The following is a 17,831-nucleotide window of genomic DNA, read 5'->3' as shown; positions in this document are numbered from 1 at the left end:
TATTCGGTCATTCAGGATTAAGAGATAAAAAGTAACTGACTGTAACATAATTGATCAAATAAAAAATATTATTTTATAGACATTGCCTTGAGAGAGCTGTTAATTATTAGTATTAGAGTGGAACAAAAAATATTTCCATTATAGAAATGTCCAGACTATAGGATTTTATTGATTTAAAGTGTTTAAAAATACAGAAATTAAATAATTATAATTTTCTAAATTCACATTCAATGCATTAATAAAGCTGTATGTAGATATTGAATACACTCAACTTGTTAATCAGCCAGATGAGTTGATGCTGAGTCTCAAACTGTTCTAGCCCAAACATAAACATTGCTAAACAAATGCAGGTGTACAGATCTCTGCATTCTCATCAAATGCACTTCATTGTTAATTGAGCAGAATGCATAAAAGTGAGAAAGTGCAGGCGTTCATTACCCTGCAGTCACTGGAGCTTAAAAGCGATGATTACAGCTCTAACTGTGAGCCAACACTAAAGCCACTGACCAAAAAGAGCAGCTCATTGACCTCGACCAGTCTTCTATTATCACAACCGCTATATTACCGCCATCACTGACCCATCTGTGATGAGTGAACTGTGACAGAACACTTCACTGAGGAACGCGGAGCTCTGATTGGCTGAACAGACTCCACAATGGTAGCGCTAACACTGAGATAATCCTGATTATTTTGCTAACGGGGCTCATGGGAGGTGACGTGTCATCTGTCTGAGTGTCTGTTATTTTGCTCTGAAGGTGGAGGAAGGGTCAGCCTGGTCAGTTTGTTGGACGGAGCTAAGATTCTTGGGCTCCTGTGAGACTGTGAGTTTGGGATATGAGAGACTTGTGTCTGCAAATCTCACTCTGAGAGACTGTAAAAGGATGGAATGATGAGAAAATAATAAGGAGAAGTCTGTTACCTTGCCAGTAGAAACTCCCTGTCCTCCCACAACCAGAGTCCCCTGTCCTGAAAGGAGGAGAAATAAATGAGTGAGGAACTAGGAGAGAAGGTAGAAATGAGGAGGTAGAAATGTGTGTTTGCTTGTGCAGCAGTCTTTTGAGAGACTTACAACAGTGATGTGTGCTATAAATGTAACACACAAGAGCGAGTAATAGAGATTAAAGAAATAAGGCATGCAGAACTAAAGGAATCAGCCCTCTCTTCCTGATTGATGAAGGGTCAAAGTGATATGAATTTCATTTTTATTTTTTTATTTTTTTAACCAAAAAATAAGGACATCATGTCACATAGGAAGTAACCATAAAGATGAAATACACAGATATGTTCAAGGAGGGAGATTTGTTACCTTAGTGAAATCAACACTGAAGCCCGCCTGGCAGAAGCCCTGGCCCTCGGGGTCCGGGTTATCTACAAAGATCAGAGCAACCTCAGTAAAACAAGTCATTAAGATATGCCTGAGTACATAAAGTTCCAGCACTTCAAAGACAAATATGTAAAATATTTATGTAAATGGATGAAGGGATGCAATGAAACGTTCAGAAGTTTACACTTCTTATTATTCTTGAATGAGATGTAAATATGAGGTCTAAATTTGAATGTGTTAATCTTTTTTTTCTAAATATTCAGTAATTAAGCATAATATTATTCATATTCATGAGCTAAGCCACTGCCATTTCATAACATCACAATTCATTTAACACATCTGGGCAAATCTTCCAAATTGTCCCAATTTCTTCATAAATGAAGTGGCAACTATGGTCCTAAGCCTACGATTAATCTCAATCCCAACCATAACCAACCTCTATCTAAATCAGAGGAAGATGATTGATTGATAAGAACTCCAGGCAAAATCTAACCCTAAAATCTGATTGGAGGATAGGAATGTTGTTCCAGGCCAAAAAATAAATAAAGGGTATTAATCCAGGAACATGCTGAAATATTATGTACAGTAAGTTATGTCCTGTGAGTGTTGATATAATATGTTGTACAGTAGGTGGGGTGAGTTAATGAGGCATAACATCACTTCCAAATCCCAACCACAGCATGTTCTCTGGAATACAATAAACTCTTTCTCTCATTCCATCTCTGTTTCTCTTCTTTCACTCCTCCACCAGACTTTGCCTAGTATTTCACTTACTCAACACCACGGCCTTTTCAAATGTGTGTGTGTACACATGCATGAGTGTGTCGAGTCCATAGCGTGCACAAGCTGGATAATATCAACGCAGAGTGTCCCTGCCCTGTGCCTTGGCAAGGACTCCTAGCTGACCTGCCAGGGAGATGGCTGGCACTTGAAAATGTTTGACAAAGAGTCAGGAAAGTAATTCACAGTCATTATGGCCTCATATGCCATAAAATAACTTTCCCTCTGAACAGATGAGGCACAGTTATCATTATTAATATACCACTTCACTCTACACTAACTGTTAATACAGACTGTTTCAGTGTGAGTGTGTAAATTTAAAAAAATGTGTGTATCTGATGTGACGGCAAAAAAATCAGAGTAAATTTATCAACTACCCTTAACGGTGAATGAGACCTCAAAGTACAGGAAATAAGCAGGAAATTGCATCAAAACAAACATGTGAGTTTCCCCTTTGATTCTGTTTACAGCAGGGGGTATGATTGCCATGCCAACTGGCACAAATGGGCAGGAACGGGCACAGGCCGAGAAGCAGCAGATGCATCTGTTATTCTGTGTGAAAATCAGGGCTGGCACAACTACTCATTTTTACTAGTCGGCTAGTCATCCAGAAAACTAATCGGCTAGTTATATGTAACTATATGTACAGTAAAGCCCAGGGTATACATCGGCTGTCTACGTTTCGCACACTGTCCTGTGTGATATAATTTCCATTATCAGGAGGGTCCGCGAACGTCCAATTTTTGCGGCCAAAGGAGAATACTTTGAAAGGCTTGCGCGCTCAACTATGCGCGAGACAGAGCTGAACGTGGAAAATGAAGGATACCCGGGCCTTAAATCAGTCAAAACACTCAGTACTCTTGGTGCGGTTTCTGGTAAGTCCAGCACTGCATAATCTGTGCAGCTGAGGAAGATGTACAGTAATATCTTCATTACACAGGTTCATGCTATTTGCGTTGCAACGAACACTGCCAAAAGCAGTCATGTTCCACTGGCCTATAGTTTCTGGCAGCCTTTGGGCAGCACTTGATTCATTTCAGGGTGGTATGCAAGAATTTTGGCTTGTACTGTATATGAATACGCTAAATGAACCCAGACCATCTCAGATGTCCGCAGCACCAGCACGGTACACTTATAATGTACTTTGTGAAAAAGTATTCTGGGTTCATGCTATTTTAAGTCCTAAATAATTCCAAATATAATTGACCATTACAGTTTACTATACAAAACTGTTATGCAACTACTCCACCTTTCAAAAGTTTAGGGTCAGTCAGATGCATCAAAGCTTCATTTATTTGACCAAAAATACAGTAAAACAGTAATAATGTGAAATATTACTACAATTTAAAATAACAGTTTTTTTATTTTAATATATTTTAAAATGAAATTCATTCCTGTGATGGCAAAGCTGAATTTTCAGCATTACTCCAGTCTTCAATGTCACATGATCCTGCAGAATTAATTCTGATTTGCTGCTTAAGAAACATTTCTTATTATCAATGTTTAAAACAGTTGTGCTGCCTAATATTTTTGTGATAATTTTTTTTTCAGAATTCTTTGATGAATAGAAAATTCAAAAGAACAGCATTTATTTGAAATAGACTTAGTAAAAAGTCTTTACTGTCACTTTTGTTCAAATTAATCAATGTATTAATTTCTTACGACCCAAAAAAGAAAAAAGACTGACCCCAAACTTTTAAACATGCACACTACACTGGAACACAAATGAGAACAGGAAATTTCACCTTATTGTTATTGAACAAGCACAGAAGCATATTTAGTAGACCCTGACCCAACAAGTCGACTACTGTAATAACAGAACTATTGGACTTGGTGGTGCATCCCTATCGCAAAGCATGATGGGAATGTGTTTCTGCTCTAAACAAACTGATCTAAACTTTAGTAAAGCTTAAAAAACATGCTTCTAGTTAAAGTTAACTGCATGCTCACTGGTTCTGTGTCATTGTTTGCTTCTCTTTGTGTGTGTGAGAAAAATACTCACTGGTTCTACAAGGTGAATACTCAGCATAGGCACTGAAGTTCTGCACAGCCACATAACAGGTTCCCACTGGATCCATCTCACTGCTGACCTTCACTGTCCTCCAGTGATAGAGGGGAGCACAGGCCTACAGAAACACACAAGCACCACGTTACTGTAAATAACAGCCCTGATAGATGTAGGTCAAACGTAAAAATGGGACTGGGGACAGTCCTTGGGACTGAGCTGGAGATAGAAAAAAAAGTCTGTCTTGTGTAATTTTCTGAATAAAAACATTTTAAAGAGTTAAATGTTTCAGTATTTGATCGTTTGGAGAACAATAGTCACATTTGGGCACAGTGCCTCCCCTCATGTAAAAACTCTGGCCTATTTCTTTCAAACATCAGCAGTTCTCCACTTCGCATGGTCAACCTCAAATCAACATTTCCCAAAACCCCCTCAGTAACGGGACAGAGCCACATTGCCTATCAAAACATTTCCACATAACAACACTCCCATGCATTCATGAATGAAACTCTGATTCTGGCACCCATGCATTCATGAATGAAACACTAATGCAGTGCTATTAAATAACATTAACCCCATTGATGGGCAGCTATATTCCAACCACATCTATGAACGCACGGAAGCATGCGTCCAGCATGAGGATGACTGCAAATGGTCTTTAAATGGGTTAGGTTCCTGAGCATCACTTACCACCACTTTGCCTTTGTGGGTCCTGACTGTGGCTCCAAACCACTGATAGGATTTAAATTCAAGAGGCTCCCGTGTCCCGTTCACTTTAATCATCCTGTTATCTGGACAAAAGAGAGAGGAAGAATGAAAGTCAACAAAAAACAGATAGAGGGACTTACTTGTATGATAAACAGAAAACATCAGGTAGCTGAGTAAGACATTGCGAGCACTTGTGCCAATATACTCACTTTCGAAAAATATGAGCCATGAAACAGCAAATTAGCCTGGCTTCAAATGAGTCAGTGTTTGTTTATGTGAAGGCAAATGAACAGGGGGTGTACACACATGCACATGATTCTGTGGATCTGTTTCTACAGGGGTTCTGTGCGATCCAGAAAAGATCCCGCTACAGCTGGGCCTGTTTAGAGCTCCATAAGGTACAGTCTACACCTCATAAAAACACATCAACTTTAATACTTCTCTGCTTTCTTCTCGCCATCTCTCAGGCCTTTACTATGGGCCTTTTTCTTCACACTAAATGTAAATCTTATACTTGAGTAATAAGATTTTGCAATATTTGTAAATAATTCTCTCTATATATATCTCTTTCTTTATGCTTAGTGAGCATCACCATTAATATTGTGGATACTATAATTGACACATTTATAAAGGTGCAGTCGCATTTAGAGTTATTCAGTGACTTAAATTGAGTCATTCAATAGCAATCAACGCAGTTAGGAATTTGGTCAAGTGAATTAACTGGCTTGGTTTGAAAGTGACTCCTGTATGAGCTGTGCTGCAGTGAACCATTTTTGCCTTTGTGAAATTTCGCTGATCTAACCACTCTTAAAGTATTAAAGTTTGGGACGTATAGCTTATTTCTCACTGTTTGTTCAATAAAATGTGTATGATACCTTAACCCTCTGGGGACCAAGAACACGCCCGCGCGTTTTGCTGTTTTTTTTCACATAGCAGCAACATAGACTTAAAATACTCCGTCATTTATGGTCATATAAATAAAATCAATACATGATTATAAACTATAGAGGGTCTTCTTTTTTTATGTACACTCACATTAACATCAAAACCTAGTGTTTTTTTTTTTAATAAATAAAATAAACAGGGTGCGCTTTCAGCTCACTCTGTCTCCGCAAAAATCTTTCTGAAACATGTCTGGAAAATGAACGGAAACTCCGCTAATACTTATCACACAAACATGAAACATACGTCTAAAGAACGCTTTAAATTTCTACTTTTAAATAAAACAATTCACATTTAAAACAAATATTCTCCTGCAATGTAATCTGTCTGAAACTAAAGAGAAGTACAGTTTCTCCTGTCTCAGCTCATTATCGTTAATTTGTTCACACCCACTCGCAGAGCGCGCTATTCATAAGATAATGTGTTGAGGCCATTTGCAAAATAGATAAACGCCCCCAGGCAAATGCTGTAAACACACAATATTTTTTAGTCAGATTAAGATTCGTCTTGCGCGGCTATGAGGAATAATCCTGGGACATTTACCACAGAAGGGCTGGTTTATTTTCACTTCGAGGAGGAGCAACAGATTCAGCTGAGAAGTGTAAGTGTTTTGTGCTTTGTTCTAATCGCGATATAGAATAACGTTAGTGTCTGTAAACGGAAAAATAGCATAGCCTACTGTTTTTGTGAATCATGTTTCTCTGTGTGTGTGTGTGAATGAATGAATGAACGCACAGATACGCACTGTTACAGACGAAATAAAAGAACATTTCTTTGACTAGTTTTGGATAAAGTTTTTCAAATCAAATAAGCTTCAAAATAAAGACATCAAATAAGCTTATGTTTTGTCAATAAACTAATCAACTAAGATGTTTGTTCCAATGCAAGCTATATCAAAATAATGAATCCTCAACTTTGAAATATGTATGATCAAACTAAGACATTTATGGAAAAAGACTATTTTCTTTTCAAGATGTTTCCAACTCTAACTTTGAACTGAAATAAAACCATGTCTATATGGTGAAGGGTGTGTGATAGAAGTGTCCAGAGTATGCACCCTGTATTTTAAAGAAGAACATTTAATTATTTGCGATACATTATTCATTCACAAAGAATTCAGGGACATTATTCATTTCCCTAAAGGTTAGAGTTTTCCTAATTTTTTTAATTAAGGCATTAAGATTTTTTATTCCTCTTTTTAGTCAACTTTAGCATGGGTGTTTTCACTTATTCTAAGCAGTGTGTGTGTATATACACTACCGTTCAAAAGTTTGGGGTCAGTGAGAATTTTATTTTTATTTTTTGGAGGAAAGAAATCAATAATTTTATTTATCAAGGAATAATCAATTTGATCGAAAGTGACAGTAAAGACATTTATAATGTTACAAAAGTCTTTTGAACTTCCTATTCATCAAAGAATCCAAAAAAAAAAAAAAAACTGTACAACTGACAGACCAACAACTGTTTCAACATTGATAATGATAATAAATGTTTCTTGAGCATCAAATCCTCATATTATACTGATTTGTGAAGGATCATTTGACACTGAAGACACTGACACTGGTGATGCTGAAAATTCAGCTTTGATCACAGGAATAAATTACACTTTACTATATATTCACACAGAAAACAGCTGATTTACACTGGAATAATATTTAATACTATAACCGATTTTTGTTGTATTTTTAATCAAATAAGCGCAGCCATGGTTAGCAGAAGAGAATTCTTTTAAAAGTATTTAAAATCGTACCGACCCCAATCTTTTGAACGGTAGTGTATATATAATTAAAAAGCAATTTTAACCAGAAACCAGTCCTTTGTTGTGTATCTTTGGATTATGTTGTGTTGTAAATAAATCCAAACAATCTAAAAGCCATTCTTTTTTAAATCTCCTCATTCTTTGTGCAAGGCTCCTCATAAGGGCCTGATACCACCTAATAGGGCCATTATGGGAGGGTCTTTGTCTTTCTCAGCTGTGAAATGCCATACATATTAATGAGAGATCACGCCTCCTCGCATAAAGCTTTCTCACACTAAACACGTCATACACATTATAAAAGACTTTATTGACTTATCTGAATGAGTAGTCAGGATGATTCTCACATAGTTTTGGAGCAAATATTCTAGGCTATGTGATACAATTTTCAAAAGTCTTGTGAAGAAATAATCAATATGTGTTTTGTGGCCTTATTTCAGAAACTTTTATTTTTAAGTTTTTCAATAACCATGCATAAATAATATTCTCTCAAAAATACAAACATGTACATACATGTTGCTCAAATATTATGGTAGCCCCGTTTGTGCTATATAGAGTGAATTTACACCGTTGCCATTAACATGTTTATAAATAACTGAAAAAAGCACAAATGTCAGTGCATGTCAAAACATCCCAAGGGCCTCAAAAAACCCTTGGTCCCCAGAGGGTTAAAGGCTCACTGAAATTCGGTAGTACACGCATGCTCAGTATCAGCTGTTCGTGCTCATCAGTTCTCTCAGCACAACTTGTCTCAGTTCAATGAACCGTCGGAGTTACCGGAGTAACATATTGGTTTATTTCGAGTCGGAGTGACTGTCAGGGCACGTCCGAAAGTGAGTAACTTTAGAAAACTGTGGATCAGCGCTGACTCGTGATGCAAACTGTTTTGAACGATTCAGTTCGATTTGGTGAACTGGTTTGACCGGTTCACTAAAAAGAACCGGTTCACGAACCGGACATCACTACCGTTGACACGTCACGGAGCAATATGGGTTGGAGATGTGTGTTCGGTTGCTCAAACGCTTGAGTTTTATTCCGTTTTAATTAAACTGTACGTTGGTTAAGAATGAAATGGCTAGAATTTATTCACACCTCTACTTTTGAATCCAATGCATCATCAGCGCTCAGATTCGCTTCCATGGTGCTGTCAAGTACGAAATGCATACTGTGATGTAAACTAAACGCTATACGCTGATTTCACGCTGCCGCCATTTTGAAATCGAAAGCGAGGCTCCGGTGGGAAGAACCCCGGAAGTACAGATAGACAACAATGCCTTGGACTACCAACCTGAAGCTGCTGCCGCGATTTACACTATTGGATGTTAATATCCAATATAGGGTATGTATATAGTTCGTTCCTGCTTCTTTTTTTACGTTCTGAATTATATATAAAATTTTTTTTTTATTTATAAATTAATTTCACTGTATATAGTCTAAAGTATGAAAGAAATGTATGTACATTTTTAGAATAACTAATTTCTACATTAACACAACAATACGCCATCGCATTCGCGACTCTCCTATGATTAAAAGCGACACTTCCGGTTTTCTTCCCACCGGAGCGATTTCAAAATGGCGGCTGCGTGAAATCAGCGTATTGGCTAGTTGTAAAGGGGGAGGAGCCATTAAATATGTCCTGCCTTAGCTTCCTGTTTCAGTGGAAATTACGTCAACGGATCATACAAAGCTGTGCGTTCCAAGGCACTTCAGTGGGCCTTTAAACCATTCTTTTCTAAAGAATTTGATTTACAATATTCACCTGCCGATACAATTCTGTAGACTTGAGCCATATCTAAGACTTGGGTGTACACTTTTTTATGACTTGGGATAGCCAAACTGCACAGAAACACCTTAGCAACCAGCAAAATACCCAAGAAACAGCATAGCAAAGGTCTAGCAACAATTATTACCTGCACAGCATGCCATTGCAACAATCAACAACACTATTGTAACCACATAGCAAACATACCCTGGGAACCTCCTTAAACACCCTAGTACCACCAAGAACACCTTAGAAACCACATGGCAATACCCTAGCAACCACAAATCAACACTTTAGCATGACAGCTGGGACTTTTGCACAGGAAAAGCACCACTACAATGTTCTATGCAAAATGTCCTCATGCCAATTTTTTATTTCTTGTTATTGTGTGAAAGTTTAGCTACAATTTGTGTGTGTTGATATTATGTTTTACACACCTATAAGTGCAATGTGATCATGCTGTATTGTAGTAGGAAGTTGTTGTTGCTGATTGAGATCAGCAGACTGGATTAACAAAATAACAGTAAATAGACAAACATGCACAAATTCTTAATACAGAGATGCTCATGCAGTACTATTTCCAATTCATAAACATAATGATACTTTTCAAAAATCAAAAGTATAAAACAGGCCAGAAAAATCAGGACATCCTTTTTTAAATGAACACATGTTCTGGTGTCACACACACTGTGCTAAAATGCAAGGTCAGACTGACAATATAAAAACACAGCAGGGCATCATTTTGTGCTTTAAAACATCTGTTTCATTTTTGGGTCCAAAACGCATGCTTGTAATTTTTCTTTTCATTTTATGCATTGATATATATTTGTTGTAAATGATTCCTGCTGTTATGAATGAAAGCTCCTATAATAATAAAAACTGTGATCTTTGTAAACGTAAGTGACCTGTGCTGCTAATAAGACAGTCTTAACTTACATATTCACTTGTCTCCGATATTACAAATGTAATACTACTATTTACCTCAAATATGTAAAATGTTCTTGCTGTAAGACCTCTAGAACACCTGGACATGTAACTATGAAGTTGTGTGTGTGTGAGAGAATTGTGTGAAAACTTTCAATACAAGGTCCAGTGGTAGATGACCCTATCTGGTGTATCTGATGAATTTACTCATCTCAGTGTGTGTTCTGAAAAGATGTTCTTGAAGGAGTAGATGCTGGAAATGCATGACACTTTTTTCTCAGACACTAACAGAGAACACACAGCGCCTTTGCCCTCCCTTGACAGGGTCTGATTTCTTCCCTTATTTCCCTTGTGTTCACAGCTCTATCTCTCTCTGCCTCTCTCACCTCATCAACATCAGGCTCCTAAAATCAACCATCTTGAACCAGAGTGCCACTACTTTCATCTCCAACAGACAATCCATTTGAATGTCAATTCCTCACTGAAGCTTATAACGCGCGCACACACACACACACACACACACACACACACACACACACACACACACACACACACACACACACACACACACACACACACACACACACACACACACACACACACACACACACACACACACACACACACACACACACACACACACACACACACACGTTGGGTTTTCATGTTTAATGGGGACAAACTGTATATTCTATCCCCTTAAACTAACCCCACATCTAAACCTACCCATCACAGAAAACTTTCTGCGTTTTTACATTTTTAAATAACATGATTTTTAAGCAGTTTTCCTCATGGGAACCAAAAAAATGTCCCTACAAGGACAAGTTTTTTCAGATATTGCCATCTTTATGGGGATACTTTTGCTACGGTCACACTGCAAGCCTTAGTGCTCAATTCAGATTTATTGCTAAGATCCGGCTACGGATTGGCTATGTTCACACTCCCAGTCCAAATCCGATTATTTGTCTATCCAATTGGAATCTGATCTAAAATAATTAACTGTCCACAATGTTTGTCCACAACTGTTTGTGTGTCCATGGCGCTCTTTCGTTTTCTGGAATATCTGCATTGGTTTCTATGCCAATGGCATTGCGTTTGGTAAGACTATGCCAAAAACAACAACAACAACCGCAATATGGAGGGTTTTGCAATACAGATGTTGTTGTCTTATTTACAACATGACAATGTGTAGCCACGCTGGATTACTGTGTCTTCTGAGCCAGACACAGAAACGTATGAGGCTGTTATGAGCGGCTTAATTCCACGCTGTTGTCTCTGCCTGTCATGGTGTGGGTTTTGTGCAGTGGTGGTAAGTAATGAAGTAAAAATACTTTGTTACTTTACTTAAGTATTTTTTTCGGGGATCTGTACTTTACTTGAGTATGTTTTATTTGCATCTACTTTCACTTTTACTCCACTACAATTTTAAAGACAAAGTTTACTTTTTACTCTGATACATTTCCCCATGCCCGCTCCAAGTATTTATTACACTGGCTTTCCAAACCAATGAAAAACTTGTTTTTCTTTTGAAAAAAGAACGCACAAGCTCTTTGCCAGCATACGCTCACATAGCAGTCAGTCAGTTCGCCATTGACCGCAGAAACCGGTGAAGCTGCAGCTCTCGCTGCCAGCAATGATCCCAAGATTTCCGACAGGGATCACCCATGGCCATATATCAATGATATGTTCGAATTCACTGAAGTGAATGGAGATTAATATCGGCTGAAATGTCTTCTTTGCCTGCCACGGGTGAATGAAATTTCAGCATTCAAAACTTTACCCTCAAATCTGATAAAACATATTGAGGTTAATTGACGTTAAAGTCCTTAAAATAATGTTTTACCTTAAAATAATGTTTTCAAAATCGTTTCAGCGGTTCATCAAGTCATAACAGGCTGAAAGGCACTTCTGCATTTGCTTTGTGGTCCTATATCTGCTAGAACCACACTATATAAGTTTGCCAGATCGGGTCGCGTTTCTGCAGTTCGAATGAGACATAAGAACACTACAAATCTGACTTGCTTTACGGCAAGTGTTACAATTGGACATCATTTACTCTAAAGCCGGTGCTGGATAAACAGTGGATAAACAGCGAGCGTGCGTGCGACAGTAGGCTGCGGTAGGCTAAATTATTTACGACAGCGGTAACGGACAATGCCGCTTCTAACCTGTAGGGGGACCGCAGAGGAAAAGTTCTTTAGTGTTGCTTTAATGTTACTATTGTTATCCAAGTGATTTCATATTGAAACGTGCCTTGTAAACAGCTAGCTAACAAATTCTTAATTGCAGTATCTAATCTTGTTCAAATAAAACATTGCATATCACTCCCAAAACAATTGATCTGCTTAATTATTGATATTTACAGTTAATTTGAATATTTACTTTTTACTTTCGGTACTTAAGTACGTTTTAAATCGGATACTTTTGTACTTTTACTCAAGTGATGTTTGAATGGAGGACTTTCTACTTTTACTGGAGTAATTTTTTATTTAGGTATATATACTTTTACTCGAGTATTACTTTTGAGTACTTTTACCACCCCTGGTTTTGTGTCTTGTGCCTTGTTCTTGTCTGTCACGTGATTCCCTGTTTGTCATGTGATCCTGCCATGTGTCTTGTCATTTTGTTATTGGTTTGCTTATTGTTCAAAGGTGTTCCTTGTCTTGTTGATTAGTCTCCCCAGGTGTCTCGGATTAACCACGCCCCCTTGTTATCTTGTTTAGCTTGTCTGCTTGTGTATTTATACCTCTGTGTTTCAGTTGTTGTTTGTCGGTCGTTGTTGTTGGTTGATGTTGCTTGTAGCTGTTGCTTGTAGCTGTTCCTTGTTCCTGGTTCCTGTCCTGAGCTCCATGTCCTGTTGATTACCCTGGATTACCTGTTTGTTTTATTAAAGTAGTGCTGCATTTGGATTCTCTCTCCGCTTCGTCCTTGCCGCAGCGTTACAGAACGACCGACCAAATATGAATCCAGCAGCACTAAAGGGGAATCTCCAGCCAAGTAGGCGACGCCTTATTCCGAAGATGGCCGCCGCCGAGCCAGTGTCTATGGACAACATGGCCGCCGCCGAACCAGTGTCTCCGGACAACATGGCCGCCGCCGAGCCAGTGTCTCCGGACAAGATGGCCGCCGCCGAGCCAGTGTGTCCGGACAAGATGGCCGCCGCCGAGACCGACCTGCAGGAGCTTATTCCTGCCGAGCCTTCGTTTCACGTCGGCCCTGTCGAGCCTGAGCTTCTCATCTGCCCTGTCGAGCCTGAGCTTCACGTCGGCCCTGCCGAGCCTGCACTTCACGTCAGTCCAGCTGAGCCTACGCATCACGTCAGGGACCACCGAACCTGAGACTGAACACGTCGTGCCTGTCGCACAAGAGACTGTTCACGTCACGCCTGCCGCACAAGAAACTGTTCACGTCGTGCCATCCGCACAAGAGAATGTTCACGTCGTGCCCGCCGCACAAGAAACTGTTCACGTCGTGCCAGCCGCACAAGAGAATGTTCACGTCGTGCCCGCCACACAAGAAAATGTTCGCGTCACGTCTGCCGATCCAGAGACTGTTCGCGTCACGTCTGCCGATCCAGAGACTGTTCGCGTCACGTGGGGGGGGGAATCAGTAGGTCCCGTGAGAGGACCAAGGAGGCCGCGGCGTCATGGTCTCCTGAACTGCCGGCTCCACCGTGGCCGCCCGAAGGGTCGTCTCCACCGTGGCCGCCCGAGGGGTCTTCTCCGCCCTGGTCGCTTTCACAGCCTGCTTCACCCTGGTCGCCTGAACTGTCGGATCCGCCCTGGCCCCCTGAACTGTCGGGTCCACCCACACTCCACAACCCTGGCCCGCCATTGCCATGTCCTTGTCCTATTCCCCTGCATGGGCCTGGCCCTCCATCCCTCCCCCAAGACCACCTCCGTTCCTCCACCCTCCTGAATTATTGTGTTTTTTCGTTGTGATGGGCGTCAGGAGCCGCCCATAGAGGGGGGGCTATGTCACGGTGTGGGTTTTGTGTCTTGTTCCTTGTTCTTGTCTGTCACGTGATTCCCTGTTTGTCATGTGATCCTGCCATGTGTCTTGTCATTTTGTTATTTGTTTGCTTATTGTCCACAGGTGTTCCTTGTCTTGTTGATTAGTCTCCCCAGGTGTCTCGGATTAACCACGCCCCCTTGTTATCTTGTTTAGCTTGTCTGCTTGTGTATTTATACCTCTGTGTTTCAGTTGTTGTTGTTGGTTGATGTTGCTTGTAGCTGTTCCTTGTTCCTGGTTCCTATCCTGAGATCCATGTCCTGTCGATTACCTGTTTGTTTTATTAAAGTAGTGCTGCATTTGGATTCTCTCTCCGCTTCGGCCTTGCCACAGCGTTACACTGTTGGTTTCAAAATATGTCTCCTTTATATTGTTATTTTCTGCTCGTCCGCACTTTGTAACACAACCTTGTTTCTGCAGTGACTTTCAGCATGTTTCCTATAACATCATCTGGCTTGAGAAAGTTACATAAACCACGCGAAATCCGATCAGACTGAAACTGATTTCCAGAAATGCGATTTGAATAGGATTTTAAACCAATGTGAATGTAGCTCGAAACGGATTTGTAAAAATCGCATTTCATGTGATTTTTCGCAGTTCCTACTTGCTCTGATCCTGATCGGATTTTAATCGGATATGCACAAAAAACGGATTTGTGCAGGCAATATAAAAAACAAAGACGATGATACTAAAAAAGAGAGCAGAGTTTTTAAACATCTATGATACGAACCCTCATGTTTTGCTTGTATATAGAGCTGTCACTGTAATACTTATGAGTTCTGACTTTTGACATCACTGTCCTTCCACTGACTAGCTTTCCCAACTGTCTTGATAACGTCGGGTATGTAAAATCTTTGAAGTAACTCTTATGAGTGCAGAATTGTGACGAACATGGATCTAGAGTGACGTAAATGTCGCATGAATTTCGATATGACTGTTTAGACTGAGGTCGCATTGCAAAACATCTGACCAGTATCGGATTTACTTCCACATATGGAAGTGGCACAAATCAGAATGGAAAAGATCAAATTCCATGTGGTTTGTGCTGTTCACACTGTCATGAACCCCCCCCCCCCCCTCCCTATTTTTTTTAACCTATTTTAATCCAATAAAAATAACTAGTTTATAAAGAGTGATTCATTAATGTATCGCGCAACACTTTTGTGCTCTGTTTTTGATACACTAATAAAAGTAATTAATTCACACTCTGCATTTCATGTTTTTGATTCACTAAAAAGAACCGGCTCATTTGATTCATTTGTTTGGGAATAGGACTAGACTACAATGTTCTTTAGTCACTATCACTATTATATTGAACCGACTCGCATATGAGTCATTCGTTTGAGAATCGGACCGCATAGTCACCACGCGTTCTTTAACTTTATTTAGGAGGTCATAGCCTATTCTGATAAGAGCCCATGATAGAACCAGCACACAAATACTGCCATCAAACCCCCCTCAAGAGAATGCTTTGAATAGCCTAAAGTAACAACACATCAGCGCTCACATTCCGCTGCATCCAAGTCTGTCTCAAGTCCATGCCGTGTTTCTGAGTCCAAAACCGACGACTGCATTTACCGGCAAGCTAGCCATGGTTACTTAAAATAGTCCAATAATGACAATGAACTGCCCTGCAATCTCCACAGATTACAGAATCGATCTAAATGTTGACAGCAATCTTTCCCTTTCTGTCACTTCAAGACTCTGTTGCACAATTGCTGACAGACAATCACCTACACCCTTTCCCTCACTATGAATTAGACGAAATAAACAGCACAAAAGTACCGGGAAATAATGAACGAAGAAATTCAAACGTTAAGATAAAATGTTGGTGACCTAAAGAATAGACGCGCGCAATGAACGTCGAAATTAAGGCAGATATTACGCACTGAGGTAAAGTTACGCGCCTTTCTCTGGTAATTACTTCGCTCCTGAAATTTTAAACCAAACCATATGCCGTGAAATTAACTCTTTCTTGGATGTGGTTTTTGATCTTTTTATTAGAGGAACGGGATTTTATGAAGCCTACTCTAAAGCTGGTGGTGCTTAATACAGAAAATATGTGTTGATAAATACGATAAAGAAACAATAGCATAGTAGCCTATGTGTTTTTAGGTTATTTGCACATATTTTAAATATACGAGTTTAAAATTAATGTATAAAAGGACACATAAGAAGACATTGTTATAACTCAAAGGGGCAATTTCAATTTAATCTGCTCATGGTCATTTTGCATTAGTTGAAGGGTTATAAATCATGAGGGTACCTACTTGCTTTATCAAAGGGGATCTGGCGGCAGGAGTCTGGGTCTGATGCCGGCCAGGGACAGTAGTACACCGCTCCTCCCTCCACAATCCCTGGCTGAGAGGTGTTCGCTTTAGGTGCCCCAACCAGCACCGACATGCTGGAGAGAGAAAGGCATAAATCTACGCACAAGCGCATCCTAATACTGAATCACAGGAATACACTTACAAGTGACAATATGAACCCCAGAAAAGTCATTCAAATGTGAGGTAGCCTATTTTAGTTCAGCATTTCCATTTAAATGTAGCTTACTTCATTATCAACTTCTGGCGCCTGAGTTCATTGGTCCATATTGGTGGTGCTGAAAGTTTTCATACAAGCTGTGGCAAATGTGACACGAACATTGTAGGAATAACCAAACTACGTTATACGACATATAGCCTACTGGAAGCTGCGTCTCTTTGGGAGCTTGTCAATTTTATATAAACAAAAACAAAACATTTTTTTATCCCACTTACGCGTTTCTGTCCTGGGTTGGCTGGTAAAAGTCCAGTGAGTAGCCAAAATAACTTCCTTCTGGTCCATTGTAAACCGTTGGCTTTTCTAAATCTAGATTAAAAGCAGCAGCTTCGCAAAAAAATAAAAATGTGAGCAAAAACCCACGAGAAAACACGAGGAATAAACACGGGTGCATGGCTTCAGCCCAATTTCTTCAAATGTAATCCAAAAGTTTTGAATAAAGATGTGCAGAGAGAATGTTATGTCCGTGCTCAGCTGTCATAAGACGAGTGTGTGCTGCTCTCCATCTGTCTGCTGCTGCCTTCATGCAAGCCGCGCGCCTTTCTCAGTCTGCGCGAGCTCTCTGCGTACTAAACATTATAATGAGCTGCGCACGAGACCGGACTCCTGCACCACATCACACAGCATCCGGCCAACTCCTTTTATGGATACACAAACATAATATGCATTTGCACACAATTTAGACAAATAAAAAAAGGAAAATACCTCTATTACGAATATTATTAATAGTGATACTATTAGTTTTATACACATTATTATTGGTTTAGACATTCTACATAAGTAACTTTGCAACTACATGTCAGCTACTTAGTCAGTAGAATATCTGTTGGGAGCATCAAAATAAAGTGTTCCCAGATATTAAGCAGACAGTCTACTAATGCTCTAATGACAGTTGACATGTAGTTGCAAAGTTACTTATAGTTAGTAGAATGTCTAAAGTGGACTATCAAAATAAAGTGTTACCTTATTATTTAGATAATTAAGCTACTTCATATATTTGTCAATAGAATTGACTTATTTTGATGTAGCATCAAATGTATCAAATTCTCATCTCTCTCTCTCTCTGTATATATAT

The 17,831-nt window shown here is 39.5% G+C and overlaps 1 protein-coding gene across 1 annotated transcript; it reads right to left on the bottom strand.

Annotated features, from left to right (window-relative positions):
- Positions 1-919: 919 nt before the first annotated feature.
- Positions 920-17,514, bottom strand: LOC130070507 (integrin alpha-8-like; the record flags this gene model as incomplete). The annotated part of the gene is made up of 6 exons (XM_056234923.1): positions 16,975-17,514; positions 16,483-16,616; positions 4,800-4,900; positions 4,107-4,230; positions 1,307-1,368; positions 920-966 (listed from the first exon to the last, which is right to left on the bottom strand). Coding segments are annotated over exons 1-6 (644 nt in total), but the record flags the coding sequence as incomplete, so codon positions are not given.
- Between the last annotated feature and the right edge of the window lie 317 nt (positions 17,515-17,831).

The sequence above is a fragment of the Rhinichthys klamathensis genome, unplaced genomic scaffold (genome assembly GCF_029890125.1).
Source record: "Rhinichthys klamathensis goyatoka isolate OS25496 unplaced genomic scaffold, OSU_Roscu_1.1 h1tg000407l_1, whole genome shotgun sequence".
NCBI classification, from domain to species: domain Eukaryota; kingdom Metazoa; phylum Chordata; class Actinopteri; order Cypriniformes; family Leuciscidae; genus Rhinichthys; species Rhinichthys klamathensis.
The sequence above is the reverse complement of the archived record's forward strand: the minus strand, read 5'-3'. Positions and strand labels throughout refer to the sequence as shown.